At 51.7% G+C, this 14,913-nt stretch overlaps 7 protein-coding genes across 7 annotated transcripts; 4 read left to right on the forward strand and 3 right to left on the reverse strand.

Moving 5' to 3' along the window:
* Positions 1-137: 137 nt before the first annotated feature.
* PV08_08593 (uncharacterized protein) lies at positions 138-698 on the reverse strand (the record flags this gene model as incomplete). The annotated part of the gene is made up of 1 exon (XM_016382918.1): positions 138-698. The coding sequence occupies one exon, from the start codon at positions 696-698 to the stop codon at positions 138-140; it is 561 nt and encodes a 186-aa protein (XP_016233621.1).
* Positions 699-2,098: 1,400 nt separating this feature from the next.
* PV08_08594 (uncharacterized protein) lies at positions 2,099-2,936 on the forward strand (the record flags this gene model as incomplete). Its single annotated transcript, XM_016382919.1, has 2 exons — positions 2,099-2,511; positions 2,657-2,936. The coding sequence occupies 2 exons, from the start codon at positions 2,099-2,101 to the stop codon at positions 2,934-2,936; spliced, it is 693 nt and encodes a 230-aa protein (XP_016233622.1).
* A 478-nt stretch (positions 2,937-3,414) lies between these two features.
* On the reverse strand, positions 3,415-4,833 carry PV08_08595 (uncharacterized protein; the record flags this gene model as incomplete). The annotated part of the gene is made up of 1 exon (XM_016382920.1): positions 3,415-4,833. One exon carries the CDS (start codon positions 4,831-4,833, stop codon positions 3,415-3,417), a length of 1,419 nt encoding a protein of 472 aa, XP_016233623.1.
* Positions 4,834-7,065: 2,232 nt separating this feature from the next.
* PV08_08596 (uncharacterized protein) lies at positions 7,066-8,977 on the forward strand (the record flags this gene model as incomplete). Its single annotated transcript, XM_016382921.1, has 7 exons — positions 7,066-7,295; positions 7,374-7,800; positions 7,874-8,139; positions 8,226-8,280; positions 8,323-8,561; positions 8,618-8,784; positions 8,838-8,977. 7 exons carry the CDS (start codon positions 7,066-7,068, stop codon positions 8,975-8,977), a joined length of 1,524 nt encoding a protein of 507 aa, XP_016233624.1.
* Positions 8,978-9,101: 124 nt separating this feature from the next.
* On the reverse strand, positions 9,102-10,556 carry PV08_08597 (uncharacterized protein; the record flags this gene model as incomplete). Its single annotated transcript, XM_016382922.1, has 4 exons — positions 9,102-9,249; positions 9,303-10,071; positions 10,122-10,213; positions 10,273-10,556. 4 exons carry the CDS (start codon positions 10,554-10,556, stop codon positions 9,102-9,104), a joined length of 1,293 nt encoding a protein of 430 aa, XP_016233625.1.
* A 1,198-nt stretch (positions 10,557-11,754) lies between these two features.
* PV08_08598 (uncharacterized protein) lies at positions 11,755-13,305 on the forward strand (the record flags this gene model as incomplete). Its single annotated transcript, XM_016382923.1, has 1 exon — positions 11,755-13,305. The coding sequence occupies one exon, from the start codon at positions 11,755-11,757 to the stop codon at positions 13,303-13,305; it is 1,551 nt and encodes a 516-aa protein (XP_016233626.1).
* Positions 13,306-13,919: 614 nt separating this feature from the next.
* PV08_08599 (uncharacterized protein) lies at positions 13,920-14,840 on the forward strand (the record flags this gene model as incomplete). Its single annotated transcript, XM_016382924.1, has 2 exons — positions 13,920-14,406; positions 14,557-14,840. 2 exons carry the CDS (start codon positions 13,920-13,922, stop codon positions 14,838-14,840), a joined length of 771 nt encoding a protein of 256 aa, XP_016233627.1.
* Positions 14,841-14,913: the final 73 nt, after the last annotated feature.

Below are 14,913 nucleotides of genomic sequence, written 5' to 3' on the forward strand. Positions count from 1 at the left end.
TGACTTGTAATCCAAGTGCGTCTCCTTCGGAGTTCCACATGTCCGCTCCTTCAGTGGGAACGAATCCACCTGGCCCACCCCACCCACATGTCTTGAGTCGGTGGTGTCGAATGATCTTCTGCTCTGACGTACAGAAGTCACGTCCCAGCATGGCTTGCTGTTCGGTCTACTGCTGTTTCTTCAGAGTCCCATGTCTCAGAGGGAGTTCGACGTGGATGCTCATCGTCCACCTCCGCCGGGACCTGGTTTGTGAATGTATATGCGGGAGGTGGATCATTGATGTTGTCTCCCCCGTTAACATGCAATGCTCGAGCACCATTGTCGTAGGCCGCCCGCGCAGGAGCACCCGGACCCCTCTGTTCAGCGCCCACGACTATCGAATACCCATCGGCGATATTTTGCAGAATGTCTCCCTCTTGCCCAATCGTCTGCCCAAGTATATCGGAGTTTTCAGCCTGTTCAACGTGTTCCCAACCACGCTGTCCTCGTCGATAGCGTGTGCGGCGCTGGTCATCGACGGAAACAGCCTGGTTTCCGGGATGTCTGTGCACTGAATCATCTTCAAGCTCTCGACCTTCTGCTGTGTTGCCCGGCAGACTCTGCCGACCGATGGGGAATGGGATGATCTGTTCGATTTTCTTGAAGAGGAACTGGAGGCAAAACGCCAACAGGCCAAAGACAAGGATACAGAACAACATGATCAGTAGCCAGACAACAGATTGCTAAGCCAAATTGTCGTCATTGTGACCGTCGCGCGACTTTTGCTCGGCTTCAGTGGACATGTTCGGACGCGGACTGCAATGATGCCGCCTTAGAGCAAGTTCTCCGGGGTGGTCAATGTTATCTGTGGTAGTCAGACGGCTTATGATCTGGACGAGATGCTCGGCCGTTTGATGGGATACAAAGAATGTCATAGAAGGTCAGTATCAGCAAGAATGAAACGAGCATGCAAGCAGAACTAGATGATGAATGATGATGTTGGACAAAGAAGGGAGGGAGTCTCTCAGGACGAAAGCCTTCGTCATTGAGTGCAATATTGCACTTGCCAGGTTTCAGATGTGGTACTTGCCATAGCAGCAGCGCCTGCCAGCACAAGGTAAGATCGTTGTCATAAGGCTTTCTGATGCTGGGGAAAGTGTTGCCTAGTACTAAGAGCCAGGCATGTTGGTGAGTCTTTCCTCTGTCAATCCCCGAAGCAAGGATGACTGGAGTGTGTAGTTTCCATGTACTCTATCAAAATGAAGAAAATACTTGACAGCACTCATTAGTATCAGATGAAGGAGTTCCGGTGTAGAAATGTGGTCAGGTCCTAAATGGTCTTCCTTGGAGGGGAAGCTCAGAGTGCTCGTCTAAGCGCCGGCGAGATTACTCTCCGTGCCCTAAGTCGGAGCAAAGGACATGAACTGATGAGGAGCAAACAAAAGGAATTTTTGAGGAACAAAAGGAAGTTTTGAAAGCGAGTCTGATTTACAGTCTTATCGGCTTGATGTTGAATATGATTGAAGGATTGTTACCGAGATAGATAAAGAGAGCCGAGTTAGTACCAATGAAGCCTGCAACATCTCGTTACTTAAGTTTAGTGGCTGAAAACACGAACAATCAATTTGCTGTATGTTTTAACGATGAATTGCGTCTCAAATAATCAATTTGACAGTTCCAAATATCATTGAACAGATTAACGGGCTCACTCGTCATTTAAAGGATTGATAAGAGTAGGGAGCAGAGAGATAACATCGCTAGCAGGTGCCATGTAAGGAATAACTATATTCCGAGTGCCAAGCTATTTTAAAGTTAAGGTATGCACGGAGTCGGTGGCTTTGCATTTGGGAGAGCCAATCGGCCGCGCAAGGCCTTATCCGCCAATCGCAGTCGCGGCTTCCTCGTCGAGAAAGGCGCGTGTAGTCCCCCAAACCCGAGCAGGCGAATGGTCGACCCTCTTCAAAGCATCAGTCAACACAACTATGTGTATACTTCGTATCCCCTTCAGCTGATATCATCTACTCGTAGCCACCCCAAGCTACGAGGTAATCGTCGTCCTCTTTCTCTCAATCTTCTTCTCCCATACCACCAGGCGCCAACGAGTATCAGAACACAAAACATGGAAGATTCCGAAACGCAAACGCTCGACAACGAGGTCACCGACCGTACCCCCCTCCTCCCCTCTGACCGTCGTTACCTCGAGACTCTGCGTTCGTCGCGGGACTTCATCGCCTGCCACATCCTTAAGATCCACGGCGAGGACTCCTCTATCTGGAAATTGCGCACCAGTCTCCAGCGTTTCTTTTCCTCCAAATGGGGCCACTACTTTGTCATTGCCCTCGTCACGGTCGACATCTCTTGTATCTTTGCAGACTTCATCATTTCGCTTCACGTGTGCGAGCATGGGGGCGACAAGGACTTCCCTTTCGAGTTCTGGGAACTCGTCAACTCTGTCTTGGGCTACGTCAGCCTTGTGTTCTCGTGCCTTTTCATGGCTGAATTGTTAGGTTGCATCTTCGCCTTTGGTCTTGGGTACGATTTGTTTCCCCCATTGCGCCCCCCTCCCCCCCGGCAAGCCCCTCCCTTTCCATGGTCTGCTTCAAAACTGGCGCAGTTGCCATCAATATTTGTGCACAATCAACCCCGCATGTCTTCTGTTAACACATGCGCCCTACAGGTATTTCAAGTCGAAATTCCATATCTTCGATTCCGTCGTAATCGTCGCAGGCTTTATAGTCGACGTCCTTCTGAGGGGCCCGGTCGAAGAAGCAGGTTCGCTCATTGTCATCGGTCGACTGTGGCGCGTGTTCAAGATTATCGAGGAGTTCTCCTCTGGCGCCCAGGGCGAACTTGAAGAGATGTACGAACGGATCCAACAGTTGGAGGAGAAGAACGATCAACTCAGCAAAGAGAATCAACAGTTGCGATTTCGAGGCGACCGTTCTTCTGACCCATGACGTTAAGTCGGAATGATGGATTTTCCTTGCAGACTGACGGTCCACCATCGTTGTCGGGCGACGTAATTGATGGGGATTCCCAGCATAGACACCTATGTTTGCGAGATTGCTATTTGTATCACGGATTTGCGATACCTTGCGTTATTGTTTAACAAATGTGCCACCAAAGTCAAAATCCCCTTTCCAGGATATAATCAGCCCGGATCGGCCAGAAGTTCGGCGGGAAACCCCAATAACACGTCTCTGAGTAAGGAAGATAACGACAAGGGTAGTGTAACTTCACCGGCGATGTTTGACCGCGGATGACAATAATGATCAATGATGAGACGTGATTCATTCCATTCTGAGGCTCGCTAATTGTGGCTCTTTCTGCTATATAAAGACACGAAACTCAAAGAAAAACTTCGTGAGTACTAAAGAGTGGACGCCTTTCCAAGCGGCTGCACTCGACGGCGACAGCATAAAAGTGTCAATCCACTCAGGATCGAACTCGGTCACACTCCTCGATGAACCGATAAATTCCTTCCAGTCCTTCGTATCCGTTGTCTCTCACGGAAGCTAGATCCCGACCAGCCACCCTTGCCCTCTCAGGCTGAAAGAAGTACATGGCAGCATCTCCCTCGCCTAGCTCGCTCTCATGCAGGCTAGAGTATCCCGAAGGCGATGATACCCAAGGGTTAGTACCCAAGGCACCGTCGACCACCTCGAAATTGTCTGGTGATCGACCTCGATCAGACACATGAGAGTAGCCTGCGGATTGCCGCCGCGGTGGAGTGAGCATCTCGTGCCAGTCTACGCAGTCCCGCTTGGCTCGTTTCGCAGGTCTGGCCAGAGCCTCGAGACAAACTTCACTCGCGGTCTTGCTCGGAGCGAATGGAAACATCAGGGCCATGTCAGTGCCGTTCTGAGAGTCAAAATCCTCGTCCTGTCCGACTATGCCTCGCTTGATGTTGAGCTCCCTGCATAGGCCCTCGACGGTGTCCGAGTCACATCCAGGGAAACGAACACGGAGGGTGCTGTTGTCGTGCAGGAAGAGAGGCAGGTCGCCCAATGTTGCCAGGTGTTTCAAGTCGTTCATGATTGCGGCTAGATCTTTCAGCGCACGGGCAAAGTCGACAGCCAAGTTGGACATGAGCTTGGTGTTATTCAGAGAGTGCTGCTCGGACTCGTCATCACAAGATGGTGATGGTGAGCGTGGGATGTTGCTGAGTGGGCCGACGGCGGTGATGGTTGGGCAGACTTTGAAGTCGATGAACGAGCCGGGTGCATTGGCCGAGGACATGTCCATTCTTTGTCGGGCGTCTTCTTGCAGATTCGAGACGGCCCTGAATCGTTTCTCTCCAGTCTTTGTCGCTCCATCGAATCGCGCCTTTTGCCCAGATAACCAAAAGGCTCGAACGGCCTGTGAGACATTGTTGACAACCTGCGCCGGGGCAGTAGGTGAGTGCGAGAAGTATCTCGCTCCGCCAACACGACCACCTCCTAAGCCATAGCCTCCCGCTGAACGGCAGAGCGTGCCACCTGTGAGACTTGGTCGAAGGGTCGAGGCAAAAGGAACTCGGCCAGTGGATCGACCGACAGCGGCGGCCGTTCGAGAAGATGGGTAAGATGCCCGGGTTCGTGTCGAGGTGCCAGAGTACGAAGAATAGTGTCTGGCAGAATTTATAGTTGCACGGCTTGTGCTGTAAAGACGGCTGCTATGAGCTTGTCGAATCTGATTGATGCGGCTGATGGGTTGTCGCTGAGAAACACGGGCGTATGCAGGCTCGGCGTTGGCCTCAACCGGCTTTGCTGCCTGCGGAAGCTTCTCACGGATGAGGCGACCCGACTTCTCAACGGCGTACTTGATCAGCCTCATGGCCTTGGGGACCAAAAGGTGACCTGACGCTCCCGCCATGATGTTTACCCACCAAGGCGTGAGATCAAGAGAGATGGTGGGAAAGGGGGAGACGAGGACGACGTCCGCAGCAGCGAAGTTCAACAACCAAGACTCGGACTGTTTGGCTGGGGATTCGGAATCATTTGCCACCCATGATTCGCTCCCCCGCATCAGGGTCCGAACCCAGCCACGTGATCAAATCACGTGATTTTATATATTTGAGGCACGGCTTGCGATGTTGTCTTCATGGGCTGTAGAGACTCAAGCTGAGGATCGGCTACTATGAGTGCCCAATCTATAATCATATCTCTGGGCTGCGACTAGAAGTTTGAGTATGGGAATATGGGAAAGGTAGATATCCTGCAAAGGCTGGAACTCAACTCCGCTCAAGAAGTCATCCCAAGAGCAAGCCTCGGACTTGGGACTAGACTGAGGAATGCTGGCTTTCCTGAGGTTGTGTATAGGATAGAACGAAATCCTCTAGAACGCGGTGATCATTGATCAAGTGTCCTCGAATTCCTGTCATACTGCCGACACGGTAGGCAAATCGCTGTTTAGACCAATCGTACGTCTCACCAAAACCATCCTGGAAGTAAAATCGCTGTACTTAGATTGCTCGATTATTCTGGGACTTGCCCGAGTGGAGTCATCGACCGAGACATCAATTGGGGCACCATGATCCCGGTCGCGGTGGATAGCTGACATGCCTGCTCAGGGTGATGTTTCGGTGGATGTTGAAAGGGCCTGAAATGTATGTTGCTTCCTCCCAAGAGCTCGCTGTCAACAGAAAGATGTTCTCATCGTCGATTGGCACCCACGGAGAGTGCGTACACTCAAGCGTGTACACGTGTCTCTTGAGGCCAGCTTGAGGGATTTTGAGAGTTACGGGGGTCTCCGTCGAACTTCCTGGCTCGGGTGGGCATCAAGGTATCTCTCAACGCGGTACCGGCAGAATAGGCGTCCCCCTGTTGGCCAGGTCAATAATTTACGGGTTATATGTTGTGAACTGTGAATTCTTCTCAACAATCATACTACCCGGGTCTCGACCTGCACCGGGCAGCTAGTCGAGGCGTAAGGGGTGTCACCAGTATGGTTCCCAGTATTCCCTTGGGCTCTCGTCGTGAATCCTTGAGACGACCCCTGACTCTAGAGTCCCCCGACTCTAGCAGTTCCTAGCTAATATGGACTCTCCCGAAGAGCACCTAATGCGGGAGGTAACCTGCCGATACCTCGAGAAAAAATCCCTTCTTCGACTGGGGATTTTCCCTCGACCTGGACGTCAGCTACAAGAGCGTGTAGTTGGCCTCCAGGTTAGAGTTTTTGTCAATTCAGAAAACTTGGTATCGGGTTCGAATCTCATGCTGATTTTTTTTGTCACTCACAACTGAGGTGTTGAAATCATTCTCCGACGCCAATAAACAAACAAACAGAGTGAAGTTGAAGAATGACATGTCAAGGCATGATTAAGTGTCGTACTTTGCAACTACTCTCAATCGAGAAGAGAGTGATGCCGCCCTTACAAGCAAAGGCTGAAACACACGTAACACTAAGAACCCAACAACGTACACCTACAACCCGAAATGGCAATTTTCCTCCAAGGCCACACACAACAGCAGACGGCCCCTGAAATCTAAGTGAAGATCCATCTCTCCATGCCATCGGATTGCCGTGCCGAGAAGTTCGGGGTTAAAGGTGCCACCGACGACTTTCTCCGGTCGAGGATGAGGATTGATACTCCTCACGGCCGGGAAGGTGACATGGCCTCTTGGGAAGAAAATGCAATCGCCGTGTATGAGAATCGAAACCACGCCCCAAACCCAAGAGATCCGATACAGCAGTTTTACAGTATGCCTTTCGATTCTGAAAGACAGCTTCGGCGACTCGACCTACGAGTGGGGATGACTTTTGCCACGGTTGCCGATGACTTCTACCAGTGTGACGCCGACGACACATCCTTTCGTACTCCAGCTTCGCCTGGGCTAGTCAAAAGTGCATGAATTTCGAACCCCATGGACCGGACATAGTTCATAAGGCCGGAGTGTTGCTAATCAAGCTGGTAGGTTCACAGCGTAACACACCATTTGCGGCAGATTCGTCGCCTTCCATGCCCGCTGCATGTGTAGGTAGGGGTGTGTTCATCTATAAATACATATATATCACCCATCGAGCTGCATGCGTGCTAATGAGTCTTTCTTTTTTACGCCAGACTACTAGACACCGACACTGTGAGTCGAGTCAGATTCTGCATCGATGGCTACACAGGATGAGCTCGCTACTGGCCCTAATCTTTCGACTGCACAACGGGCGGACGCAGTCCAGTTCAGTCTTGCATCAGCCCATGATCAGAACGCCGGTGGCATTGTCAGCTTCGACGGCTTGACCGACCCTGACAACCCTTTGAACTGGACTCGAAGGAAAAAGTGGACCATGACGATCTTGTGCGGTATGACCACGGTGGGAACGACGTGGGCAAGCAGCATGTATGTATGCCACCCATTCACCTGATTCTTGTCTGTGCACATTGAACGAGTTACTCACCTACGACCATCCTCAAGCAGTTTCTCAACCGGAGCGAATTCAGTCCACCACGAATTTGGCATTGGCCTCGAAGTTGCGGAACTAGGCCTCACGCTGTTCATGATAGGTTTAGGTACCGGTCCTGTCCTCTTCGCTCCCCTCTCCGAACTCTACGGTCGCCGAATTGCTATTCTACCGGCATTCTTCGTTTCCGCATGTTTCGCATTTGCAACGGCCACCGCGAAAGATGCACAAACAATCTTCATAAGTCGCTTCTTTTGCGGCTTCTGCGGCTCCGCACCCGTGGCTGTAACCGCGGGCATTCTGAGTGACATCTGGATACCAAAAGAGCGCGGGAAAGCCATGACCATTTATGCCATGGCGGTCATCACGGGTCCACTCGTGGCTCCTGTCGTGGGGGGTGCATTTGTTACGGCCGAGGGACTGGGTTGGCGATGGACGGAATATGTGCGCAAGCTTTGAACCCTTGTCCCGCGTGTGGCTGGGAAGCAATGCAACTAATATACATGATTGGTACTAGATCACCGGGATTCTCATCTCCTGTATCCTCGTCGCTGACGTCTTGTTTCTGGACGAATCTTACGCCCCAATCCTACTGAGCAGAAAAGCTAGACTTATGCGAGTCCGTGGTAGTTGGGCTGTTCATTCAAAGCATGAAGAGTGGGAGTTCAGTATCAGGGAACTGACGAGCAGGTACCTCCTTCGGCCGCTCATGCTCATATCGCTAGAGCCCATTTGCTTCTTGATGTGTCTTTATGCGAGTTTCGTGTTTGGCATGATCTACATGTGAGTCCGGAACACCAGTAAGGGGGTGTTGTTTCTGGATTTAAGAGCGTTTGGAAGAATCAGAAAACTGATGCGTGTCCCAACAGGACGTTCCCAGCTTTTCCAATCGTTTTTCAAGGCGCAAGTTTTTCCCAACATGTGGTCACCTTTTTGCTTGCTCCATTTTACTGACTTACCTTGAAGCTACGCGGTTGGAGCCCAGTTGTCGGCTCACTCCCTTTTCTCGCCGTATTGATCGGTGCCACTCTCGGCTCGGCACTGAATCTCTTGAATCAACGACACTTTGTCAAGGTCCTCCAACAGAACAAAGGCCGCCCCGTTCCTGAAGCACGATTGCCGCCGATGATGATCGGTGCACCTCTATTCGCCACAGGGCTATTCATCTTTGGATGGACTTCCAAAACAAACGTCCACTGGTTCCCGTAAGTTAACCTATCTTGCAGTCGGGGCAGGAAATATGTCTGACTGTATACGCCAGGTCTATATTTGGGACCGTTCTTGTTGGGTTTGGCTATGCTACCATATTCCAAGCAGCATTAAATTATCTTGTCGACACCTACCAGGAATTCGCTGCGAGTGCGGTTGCGGCGAATACGTTCTCAAGGTGTATGCTTGCCGGAGCATTTCCGCTTACCGCACATCCGCGTGAGGGCCCTAGAGTATTCCGTCTCGGTTGATTGTTTGCTGACATGCTACAGTCTTTGCTAGCCTGCATATTGACTGGGCACTGAGCCTCTTGGGTTTTGTTGCTGTTGGTCTCGTTCCCATTCCTTTCCTGTTCTACTTCTTCGGGAAGCAAATTCGAGCACGGGGGAAGTGGTCGAAAGCTTCAATTTGAGGAAGATTCTCGCAAAGCGCAAGCCGCCAGAGCATAAGTTTTCTTCCTCGAGAGAAAGGTGGTTGTGAAATGTTCAATTTCATGGTTGCAAGCTGCAACGTGCCGCTTACAGTAAATAGTTGCCCTAATAGCCTACATATTTGACGACTTGGTCGAACTTGTTTGGAATCGGCGGGACCATCTTCAATTCCGCGAGCTCTGAGATGGTCTGAAAGATGGCCGCATGGCTATTGACATAGCCATGCCAGCCCAGTTCTCTGCTTTTCCCCATACTGGGGAGAGTCAGCGAGTGGCCTGAATGGTATGGGACCCGGACCATACATACCTGATGCTTCTCGCCCACGGTCCCGATATATCGCCATCGAGGATTCCAAACACATCTGTTACATTGTCAAAAGGGTTCTTTACCAGGCTGTGCCTTTCGGCAATTCGTCTCCATGCATTCTGGACGTCGTCTCGCAGCGCCCATTCCTGGAAGGACCAGGCGAATTCTACTTTTCCTGCCTCTCCAAACCCCCTCGGGGGAGGAGTGTAAGGCATTTGCACGCTGTTCACCGGTTCCGGAGGCGTTCCGTACGACACGCCATACCAGCTTGCAAGCACAGGCCAGAATTTGCCATATGTGAACATGGAATCGTCAGAGATGTTCAAAGCCTGGTTCTTTGCTTGGGCAGTCAGTACGGCCCACTCTGCGTGCCAGGCAATGAGCCTTGCAGCGCTCAGGTGTTTTTCCAATCCCCACGCAGCGATAGTCCCCGGATACTCCAAGCCTTCGCCCATTTCCGCCTGCACTGAAGCATACACGGCCAATCCGTATGCTTCGTTCATCGCGGCATTGGGAACCGCCCCAATGATGAAACCGGGCCGCGTGACGTTCCACGACGTACCATGTTTCTTACACCATGCTGCCAAAAGATCTTCCTGAGGGAAGTAGAAATTGGGGCTACCCAAGTACCGAGGATCTGATTCTTCCATGGGCGTGAGCGTCGGCCCAAGATGAACCCCGTAGTGCTTGGCCCCCGTCTGGAGAAGGAAACGCTTGGGGATGGATCCCGTGTAATCCAGCGCCAGGAGAAGATTCTCCAAGATTTTCACTGTCACGAACGTCAGAGCACGGTGATCAGAGCATATTGATTCGACTCACCATTGAGGCGTTCCAGCTCCTGCTCGTTGGACCACAGGCCTTCTCCCGGTGCAGTGGGGGGTTGGATGTACGCCGAAAAGAAGACATAGTCCCTGCAAGGAGCCGAGTCAGTAAGTGACCGCGAGACTGCTTCTCCTCCTCGTTTGCTTACGCTTTCACGTCATTCTCGGACAAGGTCTTCCCAATAACCTCATGATCTTGTAGCAAGTCGATCGATAGATGCTGCACGTGGTCGGGGAGCGCGAAATGCGGTCGACTCCGGCTGACGGCGACTATCTTCTTCCAGTAGGGGGACTTTGACAGTATCTCGACAATGTATGCTCCTGTGATGCCAGACGAACCGAGTACAAGGGCCGTATACTGTTTGCCTTCATGTTGGGGAAATGAGGGCAACCCATGATAGATACCCTCCGAGTGTACTTTGCCTTCAGACATGGCTTCGCGTTGAATGTGAGGCTAACAAAGCGTCTGTTCTGCCCATTCTTGAAAGAGATCGAGACGTTTTATGTCGTGCGCACCAACAGTGGACAATGTGATTCTTTCGGAAACTGTCCACCTGCGATGGCCCCGACTGACTCATCGTCGTGCGTGCTTCCAGTACATTCGTAGGCGAAGCTCGACCGTGTACCTGGGTGTCGCAAGTGTGTGATTGGGGCAGGAGGATACCTATTTCCTATACGGGTAAATTTTCCAAGAACGCGGGTGCAGGGGGCATCTTCGTAGGAATCTCCAGACACTGCGGGATCTGAAGATCGACGATGCCACAATGAATGTACTAAACGGCTATCATGTAAATATAGGCGCCGTTGACGCTGCAAATAATTATAGAATCGTATCTGGCTCCAATGCGTCAGACCAACCAGAGTTTGATGCGAGAGGTCCTTCAGCCGGGATCGGACACCTTTGATAAGCACGGGAAAATATCACGTACCGGTAGCATCTCCCATGACTGGAAGCACTCTCTAGAGAGAAAACCCAAGCATAAGTGATTATGAGTAAAAGTCTCGCACCGGCGTGTGAGCTTTGTTGGAAGTTTTAAAAGCACCAGCCAAAGAACCCTCTCGCTGCATGCTCACGTCTTCACTCACAGCGGTCAATATTCTGTGGGACTTGTATGAGAGCTACCTGTCAAGAGAAGATTGCATCGTCCCTCTCCAGAACGCCGCTATGCTTACCTACGAATGAGGCCATCTGAATGAAAATTTAGGAGGTTCGAGACTGACCCTTCACTCCCTATGTTTCTGGGCATCAGGCGGGCAATCATCCTAGATGTAGTGAGTCGCAGTATATCGCGGCCTGCTAGTAGGTTGTACCCGGTTCTAGCAGTTCTAGCACCCGCTAACAAAGATCCAGGTGCAGACTCCGTGGGCAAAGAGTTCTGTCATCCGTCCCGAGCCTCTCTTGATTAACACACCCCGTAAGAGCTCACCAGATACGCCTGACGAGGTACCCGGCACTCCGAAGGGCCACTAGATCAGGTACCACACCGCTGATGTAATGCAGGTTACTAATCACAATCTCTCCCTTCCTGCACTCTCGTCCGTCATGGTTTCGGTTGTTGCCAAAGGCGAGCTGGCAGCTGCCAGGATGCCCAAGTGTCGTCGACAATGTGATGGAGCGCTCATCCGAATATATGTTCGTAACCTTGGCCGACCATGAAGCGTTGGCAACGCGGGCGGGAACAGCGACGCGAAGCCTTCGTGCACATGTTCAACACAATTACCTGTCTAGACAACAAAAGGGACGAGACGGTCCATCAGTGAGACCTGATGATCCTCAAGCGAAGCCTGCTGTCATGCGTTTTCGCTGGGGCAAAAGAAAGCAAGTCAAAAACGACAACAACAAAAACTCGTCGGGGCTGGCATCCTCAGACGAGAAGCTCAGTCGCGATGACAGGCATAACCTGATGCTGCGCTTGTTGAAACCCAGGTCAACAGATGCTATGTTTTCGCCATCTCGGGGAGAAGGCGTCGACCCCTTTGGAGTGTTGCCATTTCACGTCCACGAGCAAGAACGTCTAACGCTTCAGGGGTTCCAGAGCCACGAACGCTGGCCATGGTGTCCGATAAATGGAAAGAGCGCCTGGTCTAGATTCACAGTGTCTGATGAGCTAGTGTTCCACACGACCATGTTCAGCTGGACCATGCATATGCGCTCTCGTGGTGAAGACGCAACCCCCATGTCGAACGTCTTGAGCCACAAGGTCCGGGCGATATCAATCATCAAGCAACGAGTTACACAACCAAAGCTAAGCACCAGTGACGAGGTGATTGGTGCCATTGCGGCATTGACGAACATTGAGCTGGTCTTGGGGTCGCAGGCTGATGCATACACACACCTACAAGGTCTGCGCGCCGTAATTGCTGCGCGTGGTGGCTTCACTACGCTAAACTCTCCAGAGCAGCAACTGATTCTGCGGCTGGCTACTTGGAATTACCTGGTGTACTCGGAGGTGTTTGGAGACGAGCTGCGATCCGAGGAGCTACAGTGGTGGGAGGAGGCGTGGCAAACGACATTCGCATCTGCCGCCATCAAGCCTCTCCCTGGTTTGAGCTCCCAGGAGTTGAGTGTCGCGCAGGTTCCTCCGCACCAGGTGTTCACTCTTCTGCAGTACCTTCCTCATCTCTGCTCCCTTGAGTCACAGAAGCCGCTCACTTCTTTATCGGATAGAGAAGCGATGCATCGATGCGACATTTTCCACCGACTTCAGTGGCGTCTTAAGCGAATCATTGACGGAATCAAGTCGTCAGCAACGAGTCCAGGTGCGATGCGGGTTCGCGCGGTTGCAACAGCAATACTTGTGTATGTTCACCATCACCTTCGTGGAAACCCCTTATCATATCGAAACTACTCAGTCTTGCTACCGATGCTGATCCACGACCTTGATGCTCTTGAAACACTCAGCAAAGACCTTAGCTTTGCGCCGGAGCTGTACCTCTGGATCCTCAGCATAGGCAGTACAACGAGCTCGAGACTTGCAGAAGTACATGGCAGGTTTCTGACAAAGCTTTCGAACCTGATCAAGAACCAAAACATGGATCGAGCTGCTTTCCTCAAGAAGCATCGCGAATTTCTCTGGATCAAAGCAAAGGACGAGAAGCGCCTTGCTGATATCTGGGACAGACTTTGGTGCTTGCACATAGAACATGAACACATCGAGGCTCAAGATCCCTCGAATCAGTGAGATGTCCTCATAAACGATTCGGTTCTGATGCGATCAATTGTTGTGTACATCGAGGATCCAATCATGATGTAGTAGGGGTAGAACTATCAGAGATCAAGGGCATATTCGATGGGCGTCGATCAATTCCAAGCGCAAGTTGCACCCCCTCACTTGAACTGTCTCATTTCGGACATCCTTGATCCCAACTCCTATGGTACTGGTTCTATTCATCCACACCGGTTCCTTACGTTGCTGTCTCTCGGACAGCGAAACACCATCACTTCGACCATCACCATCTGACCATCTCCACAGGACGACTTCCACTAGCCCGGCTAGCGAGGCTTCTCCCCAGGTGGCCTAACGAGTGGGGAGAGCCTCTGACTAAGTCTACACGGTGACTGTGAGCCGCTGAGTCACCACCACCATTATTTGACACTTGATCACATACGTGGCGTGAATCGTTGGCGTTCTCTCATGAAGAAAATCAGAAGCAGACAGAGGAAGCATCGACTTTCTCGGCTCAACGGCGCATCCAGCGCAGCGATCCTACAGGCCTCAACATTACTGTGACGAAACGGCTAGTCTAGGCTATCACGACCACTGACACATAGCGGTGCAGGTGGCAGGGCAGCAGTATGGAGGTCTCCAATCCACCCAGTTTCGAGATACCAGTCCCCCATCCAACGGCGAGGATCATCCTAACTCCACCGAGGTTGAATGACGGCGCCGCAGTGATCGCAGCTCTGAACGATCGCCGAGTTTACATGAACCTAACTTCACCTCCGTATCCTTACACTCTGGATGACTGGAGACTTTGGTTCAAAGACATTTCAGACGTAGCCGGACACAATGCGGAAAAATTACAACAAATCACGAATCATCCAGGGCCCGTCTCGGGAGACGCAGCGCGTGCAAAGCAAATCTGGTCGGGGTGGGTGGGGTGGTTTTCGTCGATCAGAGAAATCTTGTCAGATGAGGACAAAACCGATAGATATCTGGGCGAGATCACAGTCGGCCGCAGTCGGTTTCTGTTCATCCCCGACGAGGCAGAAAGAGCAAAGACACGACATGGCAACGACAGTCTGGCTGCCGGAGATCCCAACATCGTATGGGAAGTAGGATGTATGTGGGTGAAAAATGCCAGCAGCCCGAGCTGATGATGGCCAGGCTCTACTAGTAGATAGTGGGCTGACTTTTGTGGCTTGGGTTACTTACTTACTCTGCATCCTTTTCTTTTTGTTTTGCGACTGCTAACAAAGCACAATTTGCCAGTCTACCTCGCCTCCGAACACCACGGCCGCGGAGTCATGACCAGAGTCCTCCAGACCGTCATGAGCGAGGTCCTCATCCCTGGGTACAACGTACATCACATGGTCGCGACTTACTTCGAGCATAACATTGCTAGCAAGAGAGTCTTGGAGAAGTGCGGATTTGACTATGTGACCACGGTCCCAAATGTACACACGTTGGAGCCGGGCAAGACCGGAGGGCAAGAAGGCCAAACAGTCGGTCTGGGTGTCATGAAGTGGGAGAGCAAGGCCGCCGGAGAAGCGTGACACGAATGGGCCATCATAGCGCGTGCAACCGATAGCGATAGAGTCTGAATGTTATCGATATCATGCCATATGG

Source organism: Exophiala spinifera, assembly GCF_000836115.1.
Source record: "Exophiala spinifera strain CBS 89968 unplaced genomic scaffold supercont1.6, whole genome shotgun sequence".
Classification (NCBI taxonomy): domain Eukaryota; kingdom Fungi; phylum Ascomycota; class Eurotiomycetes; order Chaetothyriales; family Herpotrichiellaceae; genus Exophiala; species Exophiala spinifera.